Source organism: Acanthaster planci, linkage group LG10 (assembly GCF_054643075.1).
Source record: "Acanthaster planci isolate LZ-2023a linkage group LG10, COTS_SCS, whole genome shotgun sequence".
Classification (NCBI taxonomy): Eukaryota; Metazoa; Echinodermata; class Asteroidea; order Valvatida; family Acanthasteridae; genus Acanthaster; species Acanthaster planci.
In genome coordinates this window covers 8,487,346-8,502,958 of record NC_141786.1, presented here as the reverse complement: position 1 = coordinate 8,502,958, position 15,613 = coordinate 8,487,346, and the positions used below count along the sequence as shown (strand labels likewise).

At 41.1% G+C, this 15,613-nt stretch overlaps 1 protein-coding gene across 1 annotated transcript; it reads right to left on the bottom strand.

Moving 5' to 3' along the window:
- Positions 1–3,374: 3,374 nt before the first annotated feature.
- LOC147797733 (uncharacterized) lies at positions 3,375–13,803 on the bottom strand. Its single transcript, XM_087142765.1, has 4 exons — positions 13,472–13,803; positions 11,205–11,252; positions 9,501–9,647; positions 3,375–4,925 (listed from the first exon to the last, which is right to left on the bottom strand). The coding sequence occupies exons 1-4, from the start codon at positions 13,473–13,475 to the stop codon at positions 4,639–4,641; spliced, it is 486 nt and encodes a 161-aa protein (XP_086998891.1). The 5' UTR covers positions 13,476–13,803; the 3' UTR covers positions 3,375–4,638.
- Between the last annotated feature and the right edge of the window lie 1,810 nt (positions 13,804–15,613).

Genomic DNA, 15,613 nt, shown 5'->3' with positions numbered 1-15,613 from the left:
AGAACGGGGGAGAAAAACTCCTGCCCCTGGTTGTCAATCAGTAAACATTGACAGAAAAAATTGTTATATGAAATGTAGCGATCGGACAAGTCCATTCTCATCGTCTTCGGTTTTGCAAATCGGGACAAAACATTTGTAGGGGTTGGCCACTAGTGGGCAATCTTCTTGAAGAAAACAATGTTTGAAGACTCCCCTGTTTTCTACTGGTACTACCTCCCAGAGATGTACATTACCGCGTCCATCTCTTTCGGTTTTAATTAAGGTAACTGTGTTTTTTTCAATAAAGAAACAAACCTAAAGACACACAGACAAATGAATTGAGTAATCAACAAGAACACTACGTAGGTAATGCACAATTGTGCTCTCATCTACATGTAATGGCAGTACACAATGGTTAACATTGACAGTAAATCGCCGGACAGTGGCATACGTGGTATTCTTGCTGACATACCCTGGTGGGCGTGCCTGGCGCCTGCGTCTTTGCATTAACGTTCACTGCGCAAGCGTATTACTTGCTCGAATGGCGCCCCAGTGATTACACCTTTTGGCAGAGTTCCCCATCTCGCGCCGCTACATGGCGCTATATAATCTTTGGTTAATGTGTCCCACAGTAACGAAGCTGTTCCATTAAAGGCGCCATTCCATATATGTACGTTTTTGCAGTGCGTTGCGTACACAATGCGTTCATGCATTTCACTCTCACGGACCCAAAATCGACTCTATTAACACAGCATATGGTAGCAATTTTGACTGACACGCAACGCTTGGCGCATGTGTAGACGAGCATGTGGAAAGACGTCATAACGCGTATGCACCAGTGGCACAACCAGAACGTATTAGTTTACAAAATGGCATATCGATCGAGCTATTACTTCGTTACTCTTGCGGAAAAGACCTACAACGTAAGGAAGCAATGCAATGTTTCCCGCACTGCATTGTGGTTGAAAGGTGGGGATAGAAATCAAAGATGGCGGACACGATCGTCAGTTAAGCGAGCCTTCGCGCGACTTTAGACGGAACAAACTTGCGGTCTCGTGGAAGCCTGAAAAATGCAGCTCTGGCGTTCGTCGTGTGCTTGATACACGCAATGGCACACAAAAGTTAACACAAACCATTTTGAAAAATTCAGGCTTTCTCAACCTCGGGATCTTTTTGACAATTTTCCATGTGCATGATGTAGCAGCAACAGCACACGTACTATCGTCTCCACCTTTCACCCTCAATGCTCCACGATAGACAGTGCGTCATGCCATGATTATTTTAGGCCTATTAATTAAAGAACGCCTTCGGAGAGAGGCCCAACCGGGCATTACCTGCACGAGTGTAATAGCTGTATTTTTTCCGCAACAGACGGCCAGACGGAAGAGCAGATGGAAGAGCGTACCAAGTAAGATAATGACAAGTCGTCTCGGTAGAGCCCTTCCCGGAGTTTTACCACCCTGTGTTTTCACGGTTCCTGATTCACAGTGTCTTCTATAACCTCGTTTATCTATTGCTTGCTGTCGAGTAAAATTCAGGAAACTACACTATATATCGGAATCTTTATAAGGTGATGAGGAATCAAATGGCTCTAGGCCTAGAGGATCTGAGCCAACTTCTTGTAGGAGCGGTGTCGGAATGATTTTCCAAAAGCGTGTGTTGGGGGAGCATTATTAGCCATTAACAGACCTATGTACTTATGACGTCACCATTTGTTTACATGTGCACTTTACTATGGGGCCCGTTCATTAGCAGAGTTGCTGACTCAAGTCATGTGACTTGGACTCGAGTCGGACTGGAGTCGCTATTTTTGTGACTTGTGACTTGACTTGGACTTGCAAAACATTGACTTGTGACTTGACTTGGACTGACCAAAAATGACTTATCACCCTAGTCAGAGGCTACTGAACCGGCCCCCATGGCCCCCATATATTTTTAATGAAGCTATTCAGTTTACCCTCACATGCAACCAAAAAAAAAAAAAAAAAAAAAAACCGGACTTCAGATTGCGCGGCTTCTATTCCACTCAGCTGCAGCTGTAGATCAGGGGAGTATGCATATCATATCATGCTGCTGCCTCGCGTTTCCGTTGACGCGTGAATAGGATAAACAGCGCCCTCAATATGTCATCAATTCAACTCAACGGTTGTTTTCCACCCCGATATGTAGTAAACTTTAAGAATAGTAATCACAACGCAAGCGAAAAGGGGAATTATGAAGGGATCGTCAAAATAATTGGAGAAAAGTTGTGCAGCTGTTCGAAATTCATTACTCGTAACTTCAAAAGCTGACGCCTGGTTCTTTTGGCTTATTACAACTGGACAAAATAATTTGTAGCTTGACTTGTACTTGGAAAAAGAGACTTGGGACTTCTTTGACTCGTTTTCAGACCCCTTAATGACTTGTGACTTGACTTGACTTGCCCTGTGGCCAAATGCCCTGTGACTTGACTTGTGACTGGACCTAATGACTGGTGATTTGACTTGGACGCGCATATAATGACTTGCTGCCACCTTTGTGAACCATTAGGCCCAGCTCATTTAGGGTCTTTGGCCACCCATACATATTTCTGGCAAAATGAGAATGGTCTACAGGCCCTGCAAAAAAAGGGGGGGGGGCAGCTGCCCCAGTCACATAAGTGGGACCTGCCCCCCCCTTCCACGGCCAGTGCTTCTTTGCATAACATATCAGCATGACAAAGCAAGGTGAAATACTGGCGTGGTATCACGTTTTTAAGAAATGGCACAAAGAAACGCGTCTTCCTTTTTTATTAAGTAACCATGCTATTGCCATAAAGTACATGTACATGTACAACAGTATTTTGAATGGTTTTGTCCTTGCACTGACACACGTTTTCACCTCGCTCGAGAGTTAGCACAGAAAAAAAGACTCATACGCTTACCGGGGTGGGTCTCGAACCCGCCACATCCTGCTTACCAGTGCAGACGCAGCCCTGCATGCATGTATACCTTTTTCTTAGTTAATAATAAGCACTTGTTTCTTCACAGTGAAAACTGAAATAGCTATTTCTCCCCCAAATATCATTTTGAATAAGCTCGAAGCCACATTCGGTTTTGAACCCCCCCCCCAAAAAGCTGGATACGCCGCTGCTTCAGTCTATCACCAGCTGCAGGATTCAACGTTATCGTGGCTCGGGAACGAGGGTAACTGCAGGTACCCTTCCCCCCGTGATGCTGAAAGGGCTGTGTGTTACTCCCCAACCCCTACAAGCGAGAGACGTTGCACAGGAATTGGACCATTTGACTTCAGAAATGATACTAGAACCCCAGGGAAGAATTATTTTACGGATGGAAAAAAGAAAAGCAGCGTGATCACTCAGTCTGCTTATTTAAACAAACAATCACGTTACAAAATCATCATGACTATTTTACCGCTTCAGTAAAAGCAACACCAGCTTTTTATTAAAGCACAAATATGTCTCTCAAAAATTTAATTTGTCAATGAGACATTACAAAAAAGCACGCTACCTCTAAACAGAAAAAAAATCGACCCAGATAAAAAGTGACGTCATTTTACGAATTTAGTCTATCAATGGCTTTTTTTTTCGTAAAAGGGTTCCCCTTGTGATTCTCCTGGCAATATACTGTCCTATAGAATTGCATCTAATCCTAATACCGAACGAAACTAAAAAAAATAAGAGCCAATAAAAAAAGGCATGACGTAATTTTTTTTATGACGTATTATACGTTGGGTATAAGTCATCTCTGTAGAATACAATGTACCTGAATCGAAGAGAAAAATGGTCAGTGGTAAATGCATAACGGCCTTTTATAACAAAAAAAAATTGTGTCATGGTTGCACTATAAAATCAGCATTTACCAGCCACATGTACGAGCACATCAGTCACTTTTACTCTGGGTCAACCTTTTTTCAGGTTCTTTTCTGAAAATGAGAAGAGAATAGGAAAATGACGGTAAATAGAGAGTAATAAGATTTTTTCATTGCATCTTTTTTGTTTTCAGGGTGATCACAATAATTATTGGCTACTACCTTTGCGGCGAGTAAATTTGTAGTTGGGTTGATTTACACTGGACATTCAATGAACGATTGCTTCCCTGACAAACAAAATTTGGCATTCTCTTCTTCAAAGAGGCATTTATAGCCTTTAGAACACGTTTTGATCAGAATGTTTTAAGTAGCTTTCCTCCGTCTACGGCCGTGATAGAGCTCATTAACTTTTGGTCGAGAACCACCCCAATAGGCTCTCGGCTGAAGAACTAAGATAAAGCTACTTGAGGTCTATAGCTTAACTGCTAGTGATAAAACGAGAGTCTAACTCATAATACCCAATATCAACATCTCGTCTTACTTTTCTTAAATCCATCAAGTGATGGTAGTAAGAGCAAAGAGCAGGCCGAAAAATGACCTGGCCTTACGGGTGTAAAGACGGGCAAACGAGTGCAGTAATACGCATAGAGAATACAGTAAGCATGAGACAAGGTATATAGAAACTGGCAAATATGCAAAACCTAACTGATGCTATAATGCAATGCTAGTCAAACAAAGCCATGAACAACGCGATCTACATCGCTTTCCTGCTGTGTTTGGTGACCTAGTCTACTGATCGCTTTTGTTGCCGCAAGGTGTTCTGAAAGCCGTGCCACACTTCCCATAAGTGGCCTCTCTCACAAGCAGTCCTTACATATTAAGCGCGGACTGCACAAAGGCCAAGACTAGGATCGGCGCCAGGAACGGCTGGAGGGAGCCAACGCCGTTGCAGCCGTCCTCGTTACAGAAGCACATGTCACCGTTGATGGTGATCGTCAGTTCACCGACAGATGGCGCACCAGAGGACACCTGTTCAATCAGGCGTCGCATGTACTTGGTGGCCTCATCTCCGGAGAAGCAGCGGTTCGGCGGGGCAGCGAAGTTCACAGGCACAGCGTTGCAGTCACGGATCAAGCCGTTGAAAGAGACCTTGTTGCCTGGAATAATAAAAAGTAACAAACTGTAACGACAAAAACAAGTACATGTAGTATCTTCCGAGTTCATTCACTTCAGCCGCCCGCGATTGCGCCAAATCCTTTGTTTTCCACTGCAAATTGGCACGTGATGCGACTAGGGTGTAAGAGTGGAACTATCCTGTTTTCCACCGTTTTCCATTTTTTTTTGAAAAGTATCGTTCCCCAACAAACAGATATGCTTCCTGTGATTTGTAACGTCAAACATAATTCTTCAATCAGAACGGATTTTCTATCGCCTACTCTCTCACGCACACAACACCTTTATTTGTTTTTACCTTGTTGTGACAGGTTTTCATTTCCTGTTTTTTTTTTTGACGGGTACACATTCGGTTGGATGTCGATACATGTCTTTGCGGACATGTATGTCAATAATTTCTGCGGTTCCTGTCTGTCTGTGTAAGAGCCTTCGTTTTGATATCAACAATATTATTTACAACATTACAAGGCTAACCAAACAATATTATTTACATTGCACATTGGGTACAAATAGGAATATGCCACTGAATATGTAGGAATGCTTTCAACACAACACTGGACCCTGAGTTTTTGGAATGACCTCGACGCCGGCGCTGTCTGTGACACAGGACAATGGTAGCTTACTGGACAAGGATTGTCTCCAAGTGCAACCAGGCCACTCGCGGCTGAGTAAATGGGGTGAAATTTAGGATGTCAGTTGGAATGCACAATTTTGTAAGAAGAGGCACTGAACTCTGGCAAACGGGGCTTGTATTGCGTTGATTTCCGATGACTTCAAACGGGGAAGGGGCCGTCCCTTGAGCCCCCAACCCCGTTTTTACAGAGTAGCTTGAATCACTATAAATGAAAGATAAATTAAAATTTACTTTTCTTTTGTGTGTCTTGGAGAAAAAATAAGTCAGGGAGATTCAAATGCATTTTTTCCCTTTCACTAGTAGGCTTACAACGCCCTGGAATCGCCAAGATTCCAATGCTCCGGATTGCTTGATGAGCATATTCCAGAAGTCTGGCTCAAGGAAATATATTTAATGTGATATAACAACGGGAAAATGACCAAAAGAGTTTGTCTTACATTTGACACACATCTGTTTTGCAGCTTGCGTAGAAGAAACTGACGTTGTGATTCGGTTCATCAAAAACTTTGGTAGTGCCACTTATGACTGTGAATGTGCACGGTAATACGGATCTGAGACCGGTTGGCTCTTACCTGCCTCGATCTTGGGACAATAAAAGCCGAAGACGCCGCGCAGCCTTGTCTGCAGACGCGTTAACCCTGGGTAGAGAGGGCGGCCTCTCCTGGCGAGTCCATTGGAGCTACTTAACATACAATTTTTTTAAGTCCAAATTTCACGACTACTTCTCATATCCTACCCCTGAACATGCTGAAAAGCCTGGTTTAGTAATTTACAGTGAACTGAGTCAAGCCTAAAAGAAGCAGTGTAAAATCAATAATGTTCAGGGCTCAAAAAATGCAAGCTGACATCACTGGAGTGTCTCAAACAAAAATGAAGTTATTGTCATGACCTAAGTCTTTCCATATCTGTGTAATTTTTGGTGGTTTAAAGTGTAGTTGCATTACTTTTTTTAGACAACATTCTTCTGCGGCTTTTTACTTTTCTTCAGTGCATGGAAACTCTTTTACACTTTCATTTAGCTGAATGCACTGAAAGTGCACATTTTTAAAAACTTAAAATTCTCTATGCTCTCCGGGAAACCTCAGGGCGCTTTGGTTGTGATGTCATCGAGGGAAGACATAGTTTGTTGCAAAGGTTTTCCTATTAAACCTGTGTGTCACGGCGCATTTATTTTTCTTGTCAGTCCTAGTGAGGGCGCTCCGCTATACCCGTAGCTCTATTTCAGACTTGAGCGGAGTCCACTTTTTTCTTTGTCTAGCCCGAAAGTTCATTCGTGAGTCACGTTGCAAAGTTCCATCAAGATTGTGATTTTCTAACTGATTTTCTTTGCCAAGGTATGTGAAATTTATTCCTTTGTTTCCACACTTGTTCCGTGATTCCTGTAATTAGGATTTTTTTCTCTATATAAGTCAGAATTAGCCTCACAGTGAGATTTTTCCTCGTGTGCTGAGGAGTTGACGTGGCGCATCCTGTTTTTTGTAGTTTAGCGAAGTTTTTTCGATGCTGTGCGTTCGATAAACTTTAACCCCTCGATTTCCTAAGCTGTAGTTCTAGAGATTGTGCATCAGTTTTTTACCTTTGGGAAATGTATTTCTTCCCTGTCTCATCTTTGTTGTCATACAATGGTTTAGATTTAGGCCCTATTTTTTACTCGCAAATTAGTCACTTTGTGATACGTTCATCCATGTGCTTTGGCGGAGCGCAGTCTCGCGCAAGTTCTCTGGCGGAGTGATATTTTTCCGTTACATTCCTTGTTATCCGCCCTGTCGTAGTCTCGTCTAAGTCGCCTGTTGCAATTTTGGTCTTTGAGTATTCACATGTATTGGCATTTATCCACCAGATCCTAGATTTCAGAACTTTAAGTAAGTTTCATAGTTTCCAAGGAATAGAAAGGGTATTTCAGAGTTTTCCTTTCACACGTAACCATGAAAAGAATTATTTAGCAGTAATTTAGGAACCTTTCTCCACGAGGTTTTTGACTGATTTTGTGGGTAATAAGCTGTATCTTACTGCGTGTACCCCAGTGATCTGTTAATTTACCCAGTTTTCCCAATATTTTTTTCCTCGATCTAGATTATATCTACATGTAATTTTCCTTTATTTTATTTTTCAGACCATCATCACACAGTTGTTGAATACTGAATTTCATTTGGCTACACTACTGTTGTCGTCTAAATAACAACATGACAATGGAGTTCAGCTCATTTGGAACAATTGCAACAACGTGTTCATTTCTTTGATTTCGTAACACTGTGAACCCAGAATTTACTTACATTGTATACAAAAAACATTTCTGAGACAAGCACTAGTGTCCACTTATTACTACTGACATAAATAACAACGAATCAGCAAAACAGCAAAAACAAAAAGAGAAAAAAGGGTTCGGTAAAACCTACAAAAATGCATGACGTTTTGTGTACAAACCAGTGTAACATTTGGGCTTTCTTTCTGGTATGATATCACAGTTTTGCTTATAAATGTGGAAACTTCATTAGCATAAAAACCAAAAGGACAGCAAAATACCCTTTGAAAGAGTGAAATCAAAGTTGGAAACTCAGATAACTGACACTGAAATGTGCATTTGAAGGTCTGTATTAAACAAATTGATTCCAGCTACTTTTTCTTTCAAAAAGAATCTGCGGAGGAACATTCTATGTTAATGAGCTCAGTAGAAGTTACCACTTGAATGAGTTCACTGCACTCTTAAGCCTCCCACGGTAGGCAAATTCCGTTTAGCCGCTTGTAAACGGGGGCAGTCCAGACTTTGGTCAATTAAAACTTTCCTCCGGCAAGTGAACATACCTTTTAAATAAATCGTTTCCGACCAAAACGCAGTGGGAGTTCAGCGTTTAAGCCCAAGTGAAACATTGACCCAGATTTTTAAGGGCAGACGAGGATCGTCTGCTGTGAACTCATGTTTTTGTAAAAGACTGTCTGTCATACTGCATGGGGGGAGGTGTTAGTCATGGCGTAGACACGAGCACGAAGTAATAGGTAGGCGGTACTGGATTCTGGCTGTACAGGTAACTGTATGGAGGAAACCAAGCATGGAAATACCGTGCGAGGTCGGTAGAGCGAGGTCTTTCATATTCGGCCCAAAAATTATCTTTACTCTAGACACTGAAAAATAGTGCTCACCCAACATGATTACACCCATTCCACATTCACAGTTGAAAAAAAATCCAGTTCTTGGTGCAGGAACGCATGGTTTTTGCTTTGTGTCACGGATGGTTGAAAAACAACACTTGATGATTTTTTGCTCATTTGTTTAAGACTCAGCTGCTGGGTACACAAACGTTTCTTAGGACATAACTGACTGAAAAATAGATTCAACTGAGCACATCAGCAGCACAATTTTCACATAGATTCAAAATTCGTTGAAATCCATTCCCTCAACAATCCACAAAAAATGCACGGTTTGCCGTTGTGACTGACCTACTTTTACACGATCTTTCCAAATTTTATTATTTCGTGCTTTGCAGACCAAACGACTGCTATCCTGGACGTGGTGTCCTTCAACTAACAACAAAATGATTACTGGAATACCTGCTAGTAAGGTATGATGATGAGTACAGAGAGTAGGAAGAAATGCAAGAATCACTGGTGGCGTTACCCCAAAAAATAAAAATGCAAGAAGACAAAAGGGGAGCGAACGAGATGAAAAATAAAGATAAATGAGGATGCAATAACCTATTCATGTAAACATTTCAACATTGACCCCTTTCCACTGTACTTTTGGATTTGTCTTGTTTTTTTTTGTTTCACTGATGAGTGCTTGCCCTCTTCCCTCAAGGAAATTCATCCCCCAAGAAAAGAGGTTTGCTCCCCTCATAAAAATCTGACCGTGCACGTGAGCAATGCATAAACCTATACACTTCAAGCAAGTAATGTCGACTAATCCCTTGGAAAAGAAACATGCACTCACCCCCGACTGAGCCAGAGAATTCCCCGTCAAATTTGACGCATTGGTTGATAACCAATCCTGTGATGTTTGGACATGTCACCAGACTCCCGAGCTCGTTGTTCTGACAAACTGTGGTAGGCGCACAGACGTAGCATCTGATGGCAAGAGCTTCAAGGACAGAACAATCCGGAGTTCAAAGTGTACATTTAGCCGCAAGATTTTTTTTCTGGAACTCTGCACTCTTCTTCAATGAATTAAAAGTCTTTTACATTCCTATTTCGTTTAAGTGCTCCGCGGGCTCTGTTGCTTTGATGGTATCCAGGGAAGACACAGTTCGGTGCATAATTTTCCTATTCAAATTCCGAGCCATGAGTCCACTGACTGACAGTATTACTAAGAAAGGAATAATTGTAAATGCCTTCTTACTGCTATAACAAAAACAGCCACAAAGCAACAAAGAAGAGAAATCTATTCCAGCAAAATTTACAAAAATGCAGGACCTTATGGTGTGCCTTGTCGACAAACAAACTTACCGTCACAAACATTATGGCTTTCTTCCTGGTATGATATCACAGTTTTGTTAATGAATATAGAAATACTTATCAGCATGAAAATCAACCGGCAGTACCCTTTGAAAAAGTGTACTATATAAAACTTGAAAACAGGGTTAAGTGAGACACAAATGAGTATTTTCTAAGTTTGCGTGAATGGATTGCATCTCCCTTTACGGCACATGAAACCATGTAATTGACTGCAGTGGCCACAAAAGGCCGCACATACAAGAAAGGAAGAAGGCAAAACAAATACATATCAGCAGTCACCAAACCCACTTCAAACTCAATCAACTCTAAACAGACTAAACTTAACCTGACCCTAAACAAGCAGCACAGTAATCCCCAACAAACCAGTTCCGCGCCATCAGCCCAACTGCGCCCAGTTCAGCTCAACCAAGCCCAACCAGTCACTCCATCTCAGCTCGACATCCCATCCCAATCCAACAAAGCAATAATAAGTACCCGTTCCAGCATTCCATCTCAGCCCCATCCCAACCTGAAAAACCCAACCAACCCTAAAACTAAAAACAACGTAGACTCCATGACAAAACCATACGTAACAATGCCAAAATAAACCAATTGAACCCCGTAAACAAAACACTGCAAAGCAATCCTGAATATGCTATACACAGATTACAGCGAGTTTCTAACGCAAAATATATGCCCTTTGATTTAAATAACGGGTTTTGCCCTTACCCAACGTATATATTGATAAACGTTGGGTAAGGACAAAACCTGTTATTTATAATTAACATCTTCCCAACGCAAAAAAATACATCTTGAAAATATCCCATTTGGATAACCCTGAAGAGAATCCCACAGGTCCAAGAAGTTTCCATTGTGCTGCACAGGACAGGACACAGTCCAATTTTGCTCTTTTCAGAGTGGCCACCAAGACTGATTTGTACAGGCTCCTTCTATTTTTCGGTGCATTTAACCAATGAAGAAATGTAAACCTTCAACGTTCAGCCCACAAGCATTTTACGTGTATTTTCATTCAAGATGGGCCTCCTAGACAAAACACCATACAAAGGCATACACGTCAAGTTTGGTATTGAAAGCAAAATCTCTTCAATATGTCATTAAGAATGAGTTGTTTGCTGATAATGCCAATCTTTACTGCAACCCACAATGACATAGATCTGACCTTTGTCAGGAAATGTATACATACCGCCAGATGCTGACATGGCAATGAGGAAGACACTCAGCAGTTTACAGTCTGCGTGAAAGAAAAAAAAAGGAATAGATGTATTAAGCAACAGAAACATACAAAAATTGAATAAGCTTGGGTGTTACGCTTCCTGGGGACTTTGGACCTGAAAATGTACGTGCTTGCTTTGTTGCCCTGTAACTGTGTTCTTTTCTTTTTCTAAACGCTGGGAGGTAGAACTGAACTTAAAATCTAAACACGGTGTTTATTATAATCAAGTGATAATCCATTCTGTATCCATACATTATACGTTATATCAGCTTAAATTAATCAGTTACAGCATGAGATTTGAATTTCATTAGCACTAAAGGGTATTGGCGGAAAATAATGGAATTCGAATTTTAAGCCGCTATAGACAAGCGTCCCCGATGATAAGCACTTAATATGTTATACACACGTTAAACGCACTGCGTGTTCGAATGTTTAAATGTTTAGTTTATAAACACGTCAAACGTTCTTGGGTTTTACTGTGCACAAAAACGAAAAATGTTCCAAATACCAGCTACTACAGCAGATAAACACGAAAACACAAGGCGCATTTGAATGGGTTGTACCATGAACCATTAATTTAGTTAGCTAGGGTAAAATGGAATGTGGTTATTATTCTAAAAATAGGTGGACTGAATTTACAACATTATGTAGGCTTTTGACCTCAGCCAAATAATCATCAGTGATTTGAGCCTATAAGCCATAACGTAGGTCTGAAGCACTTTCGTTTATTTTCTAGAAATGCCCATCTTATCAACTGTAGTAGCAAGACACCGTATCTGAAACAAAGGTTATTGCTCAAAGTCACGGACGACACGGCACAGACATGGGGAGGGCACAAACGTTGCATTTATTTCCCATTTTACTGTAGCATTAGGCTTGTTTTGTTGGTTCTTGTCCTCCCATTAAATTCATACAACCAGATGACGACCAACTATTTTATTAGTTAAATTCGCGCGGCTTTTCTCCTGCTTATCTCAGTCAAACGCTTCCCGACGACTACAATTGGAACGACATCGTCAATAGACCAACTTTGGATTAAGGCCAAAACATTCCCGCCTTTTCCAACGAGAGATGCACACTGGTAACCTTTCTGGTCAGGGCCAATCGACTCCAGTTCTTTGTGTTTACATGCTGACTCCACATTCTTGCGCGGCAGAAACCAGGACTAAAGTGTACATTGACTAAGGGTTCGCTGAACCTTCTCCAGGCGGGGGGGGGAGCGCTGAAGCTACAGCGTGTCCGTTCGATATGCTTAAATTTCCTTCCTGAATGGTGGGGCTACATTTTGGGATTTCTACGTCTTTCTCGAAGAAAGAGAAATAATGTGACCAGAAAAAAAATCGCCTGTCTTTCATTACCCCCACTCCAAAGTTTAAAACTCCCGCAGGAATCCAAAAGCTGCCAAGCTGCCAAGAAATTAGTGTCACATCCAAATTCTTTTTATGACGCATATTTCTTCGACTTTAGTTTTTATGAACTATTTTTTTCCAAGATCTTTCTTACGAGATTGTTTTTCCAAAGTTCGTTTGTTGGGGACATAATACTCTCCAGTTTGTGAAGAAAACATTGTTTCTAGATTTGGAAGCAAATTGTTTTTATGAGATATATTTCCAAATTCGTTTTGGGTGTTATATTTTTTAAGTTTGGATTTTCAACAGATTATCTCAAATCTGAATGTATGTACAACCTGAAAATTAACTCAGAAAAAAGCCCATATCAAATACAAACACATTTCATCAAAAGTGCATGTTAAAAAATTAACAATGGTCAAGTCTTCATGTAACTGGCTTCTTTTGGGAGTGAGTGCAATTTTTCTGCGGTGACTTGCTTTTGTTTTGGGGGTTTTTTTGTACGAATAAGTGTCACAAAAGTACATTTCATGCAGATGGTTATACATTTCTTTATAATGCAATTAGTAATGAAGAAGTCCAACAAATTTGATTTAAACTAGTCATGTCATTGTCAGGCGGACTGGTGTATAATTCCTACGTATCGTGAAAGTCAACAGATTTTCCTGAGTGCAGTTCAACAGCGGTCAAGGTGCCTTTTCCTTATGATGCAGCAAACTGTATTGAGTCTTCGTGCCGGTGTATGTGTTTTAGTAATGATGATGAGGTAATGTCCTTTGTGAACAGCACGCGTTTACTGCTTTTACTGCAGTCTGAGGTCGAACTCATCTGTGTAAATAGCTCGTTTCAGTCTCTAATGAACGTTAAGGAACAAAGAAGTAAACTCACCCATGGTGCTATTCAGTTCAATACCAACGAAAGCTGCGATTTTGCTGCAGATCCACAAAACCCTCCTCTTTTTTCTGGGTGGAATACGATTGTGATCACCAGATGTCACACGACGCTATCAGTGTTCTGCGTATGTTGCGTGGGTGCGGCTTTCTCTCGATATCTCACGCCAGGCTCTTGATATTTCTCACCAGGGAAAAACCCTAAAACAGCAACACCACCACTACTAGACTGGTTCCCGTCCTGTACCTAGTTTTCAGACGTCCTCCGAAGTTAGCCCGTGTCCGAAACAGGCTTCCAGAGCTATGGCTAACTCTATTGCCTGCGCGTCTCAGCTTATTTCCGATGGAGTGAATACCTAGACCTAGCTCTAGACAACAGATTCGGATGCAGCCTTAGGGACTGCACGCATGTTCACCCCTTCCACATAGTTTGTGCGCATGCGCAAAAATTCTGCAAAGTCGTCACTTTCTGTTGCTTGTTAAAATGGCGACGCCAGCCAGCAAACGACTAAAATCCATCTGCGATTATGTTCCGTATTGGGTAAACGTTTGCTGAATTTATACACGGACCAGAGAAATATAATCAAGCTTCAGATTTTATTTTGTGCTGTGTTTCTTGTTAATCAAAAGTGACATTTTGCAGAAAACGGAGTAAAAGATGTCTGTGTAGGCCTACATTACATTTCCGAACGTAAAAAGGGGTATTTTAAAATAGAAACAAATGTGGAACACAGACAGCAATACTGCTGACAGTAAGAGAAAAAACAGTCATTTGGAAAAGCGGGGATAACACAAAAAGTGTAGAAAGTTTATTCCTATAGGCTTAGAGCCTAAAAAATGACCTCTGATGGTGCGCTTCCGGAACCCTTGTATATAGGAAACATAACGTGCAAAACTGTTCAAATTTTTTATGTTTTCTTTTTCGTTCAGTTACTTCTTAAAACTCTACTCCTAAAAGGGCCTTTTGCAAGATATTTGCTAGCATATCAATTCGTGGAAACTAGAAAGTTACTTGACTTAAAAGAGAAATACCTTGCCAAAAATTGACGTAGGGCCTATCACTTCCGAAAATCTAAAATACTTGAAGAGCAGTGCAACCTGGTGGTCTCGTACGTAATAGGAATAACGATATCTCAATTGTTAATAGAGATATCTCTATTAAGAATAGGAATATCTGTACACGCGGATTAAATGCTAAATTTGCACGCCATAGTCCAGTGAGGACTATTATAATCACCTTCTTAATCAAATTATTTAATAACATTGTGAAATGGGTGAGGGTTGCCACCTTAGACTCTGTTGCAGTTTGGGAGCTGTGTTGCTTAGTATGGCAGTAGAGATTGTTGTTGTGTAAGTCTTCCCTGTTGTGTTGTATGATTGCAAAGATTGTCTTTGCTAATGTGATCAACACTCATTAGTTATAACCCTACGGGTTACCTGTTGACTTGAGGGTTACATGGTCATGAGGGTTACCCTTGTTACTGTGAGGGTTACCCCGGTTATTGTGAGGTTTAACCTGATCACCTTTAGGATTACCCTGGTGTAGGTTGAGAATAACAAGCTTCCTAATTAATCACGCAAGTGGTGCAGCTACCCTTGAGGATCATACATAATTAATTGCCTTTGTGTGTAAACGACGACTGAAGCTCTGACAATGAACAAACCAATCATATAATTGCCTTTGGAATCACTGGTCACAGTGAGATTTAGTCCAGTCCTGTATCACGTGTATTGGCATTATTGTAACCTTAATTGACATTGGAATCAGTTACTTAATCACAGAGCGGTGGTAAAGTTCCACCAAACGAACACCCCTAAGGCATAGTCCACCGTTTGTTAACTGATATCCCCCCTTGCGTTCGGATAAAGCTGCTCATTCTCGCGTTTTCTTGGATTTCCACCCGAGTGTTTAAGTTAGAATGATTTTTTAGCGGTGGATTTTTTAGTGGTGGTAATGTTACAACTGTTTTTGTGTCTGGGGTCTTTTACTAATCAAGTGTTTAGTTTACCCCCCCCCCTGGGAAAAACATTGAACCATCCATATGCCTCAAGCCTATGGCTAATTGGTAGATATTGAGGCATAACTATGGGGTTACAGGAATGTCTTGCAATATACGTGTAATGATATTGTTTTGTATTT

Coding starts and splice junctions, on each gene's coding strand:
- LOC147797733 (XM_087142765.1), bottom strand. Junction 9,648..11,204: donor TGCCATGTCAGCATCTGGCG/GTATGTATACAT, acceptor CTGTCCTTGAAG/CTCTTGCCATCAGATGCTAC. Junction 4,926..9,500: donor ATTCTCTGGCTCAGTCGGGG/GTGAGTGCATGT, acceptor TTATTATTCCAG/GCAACAAGGTCTCTTTCAAC.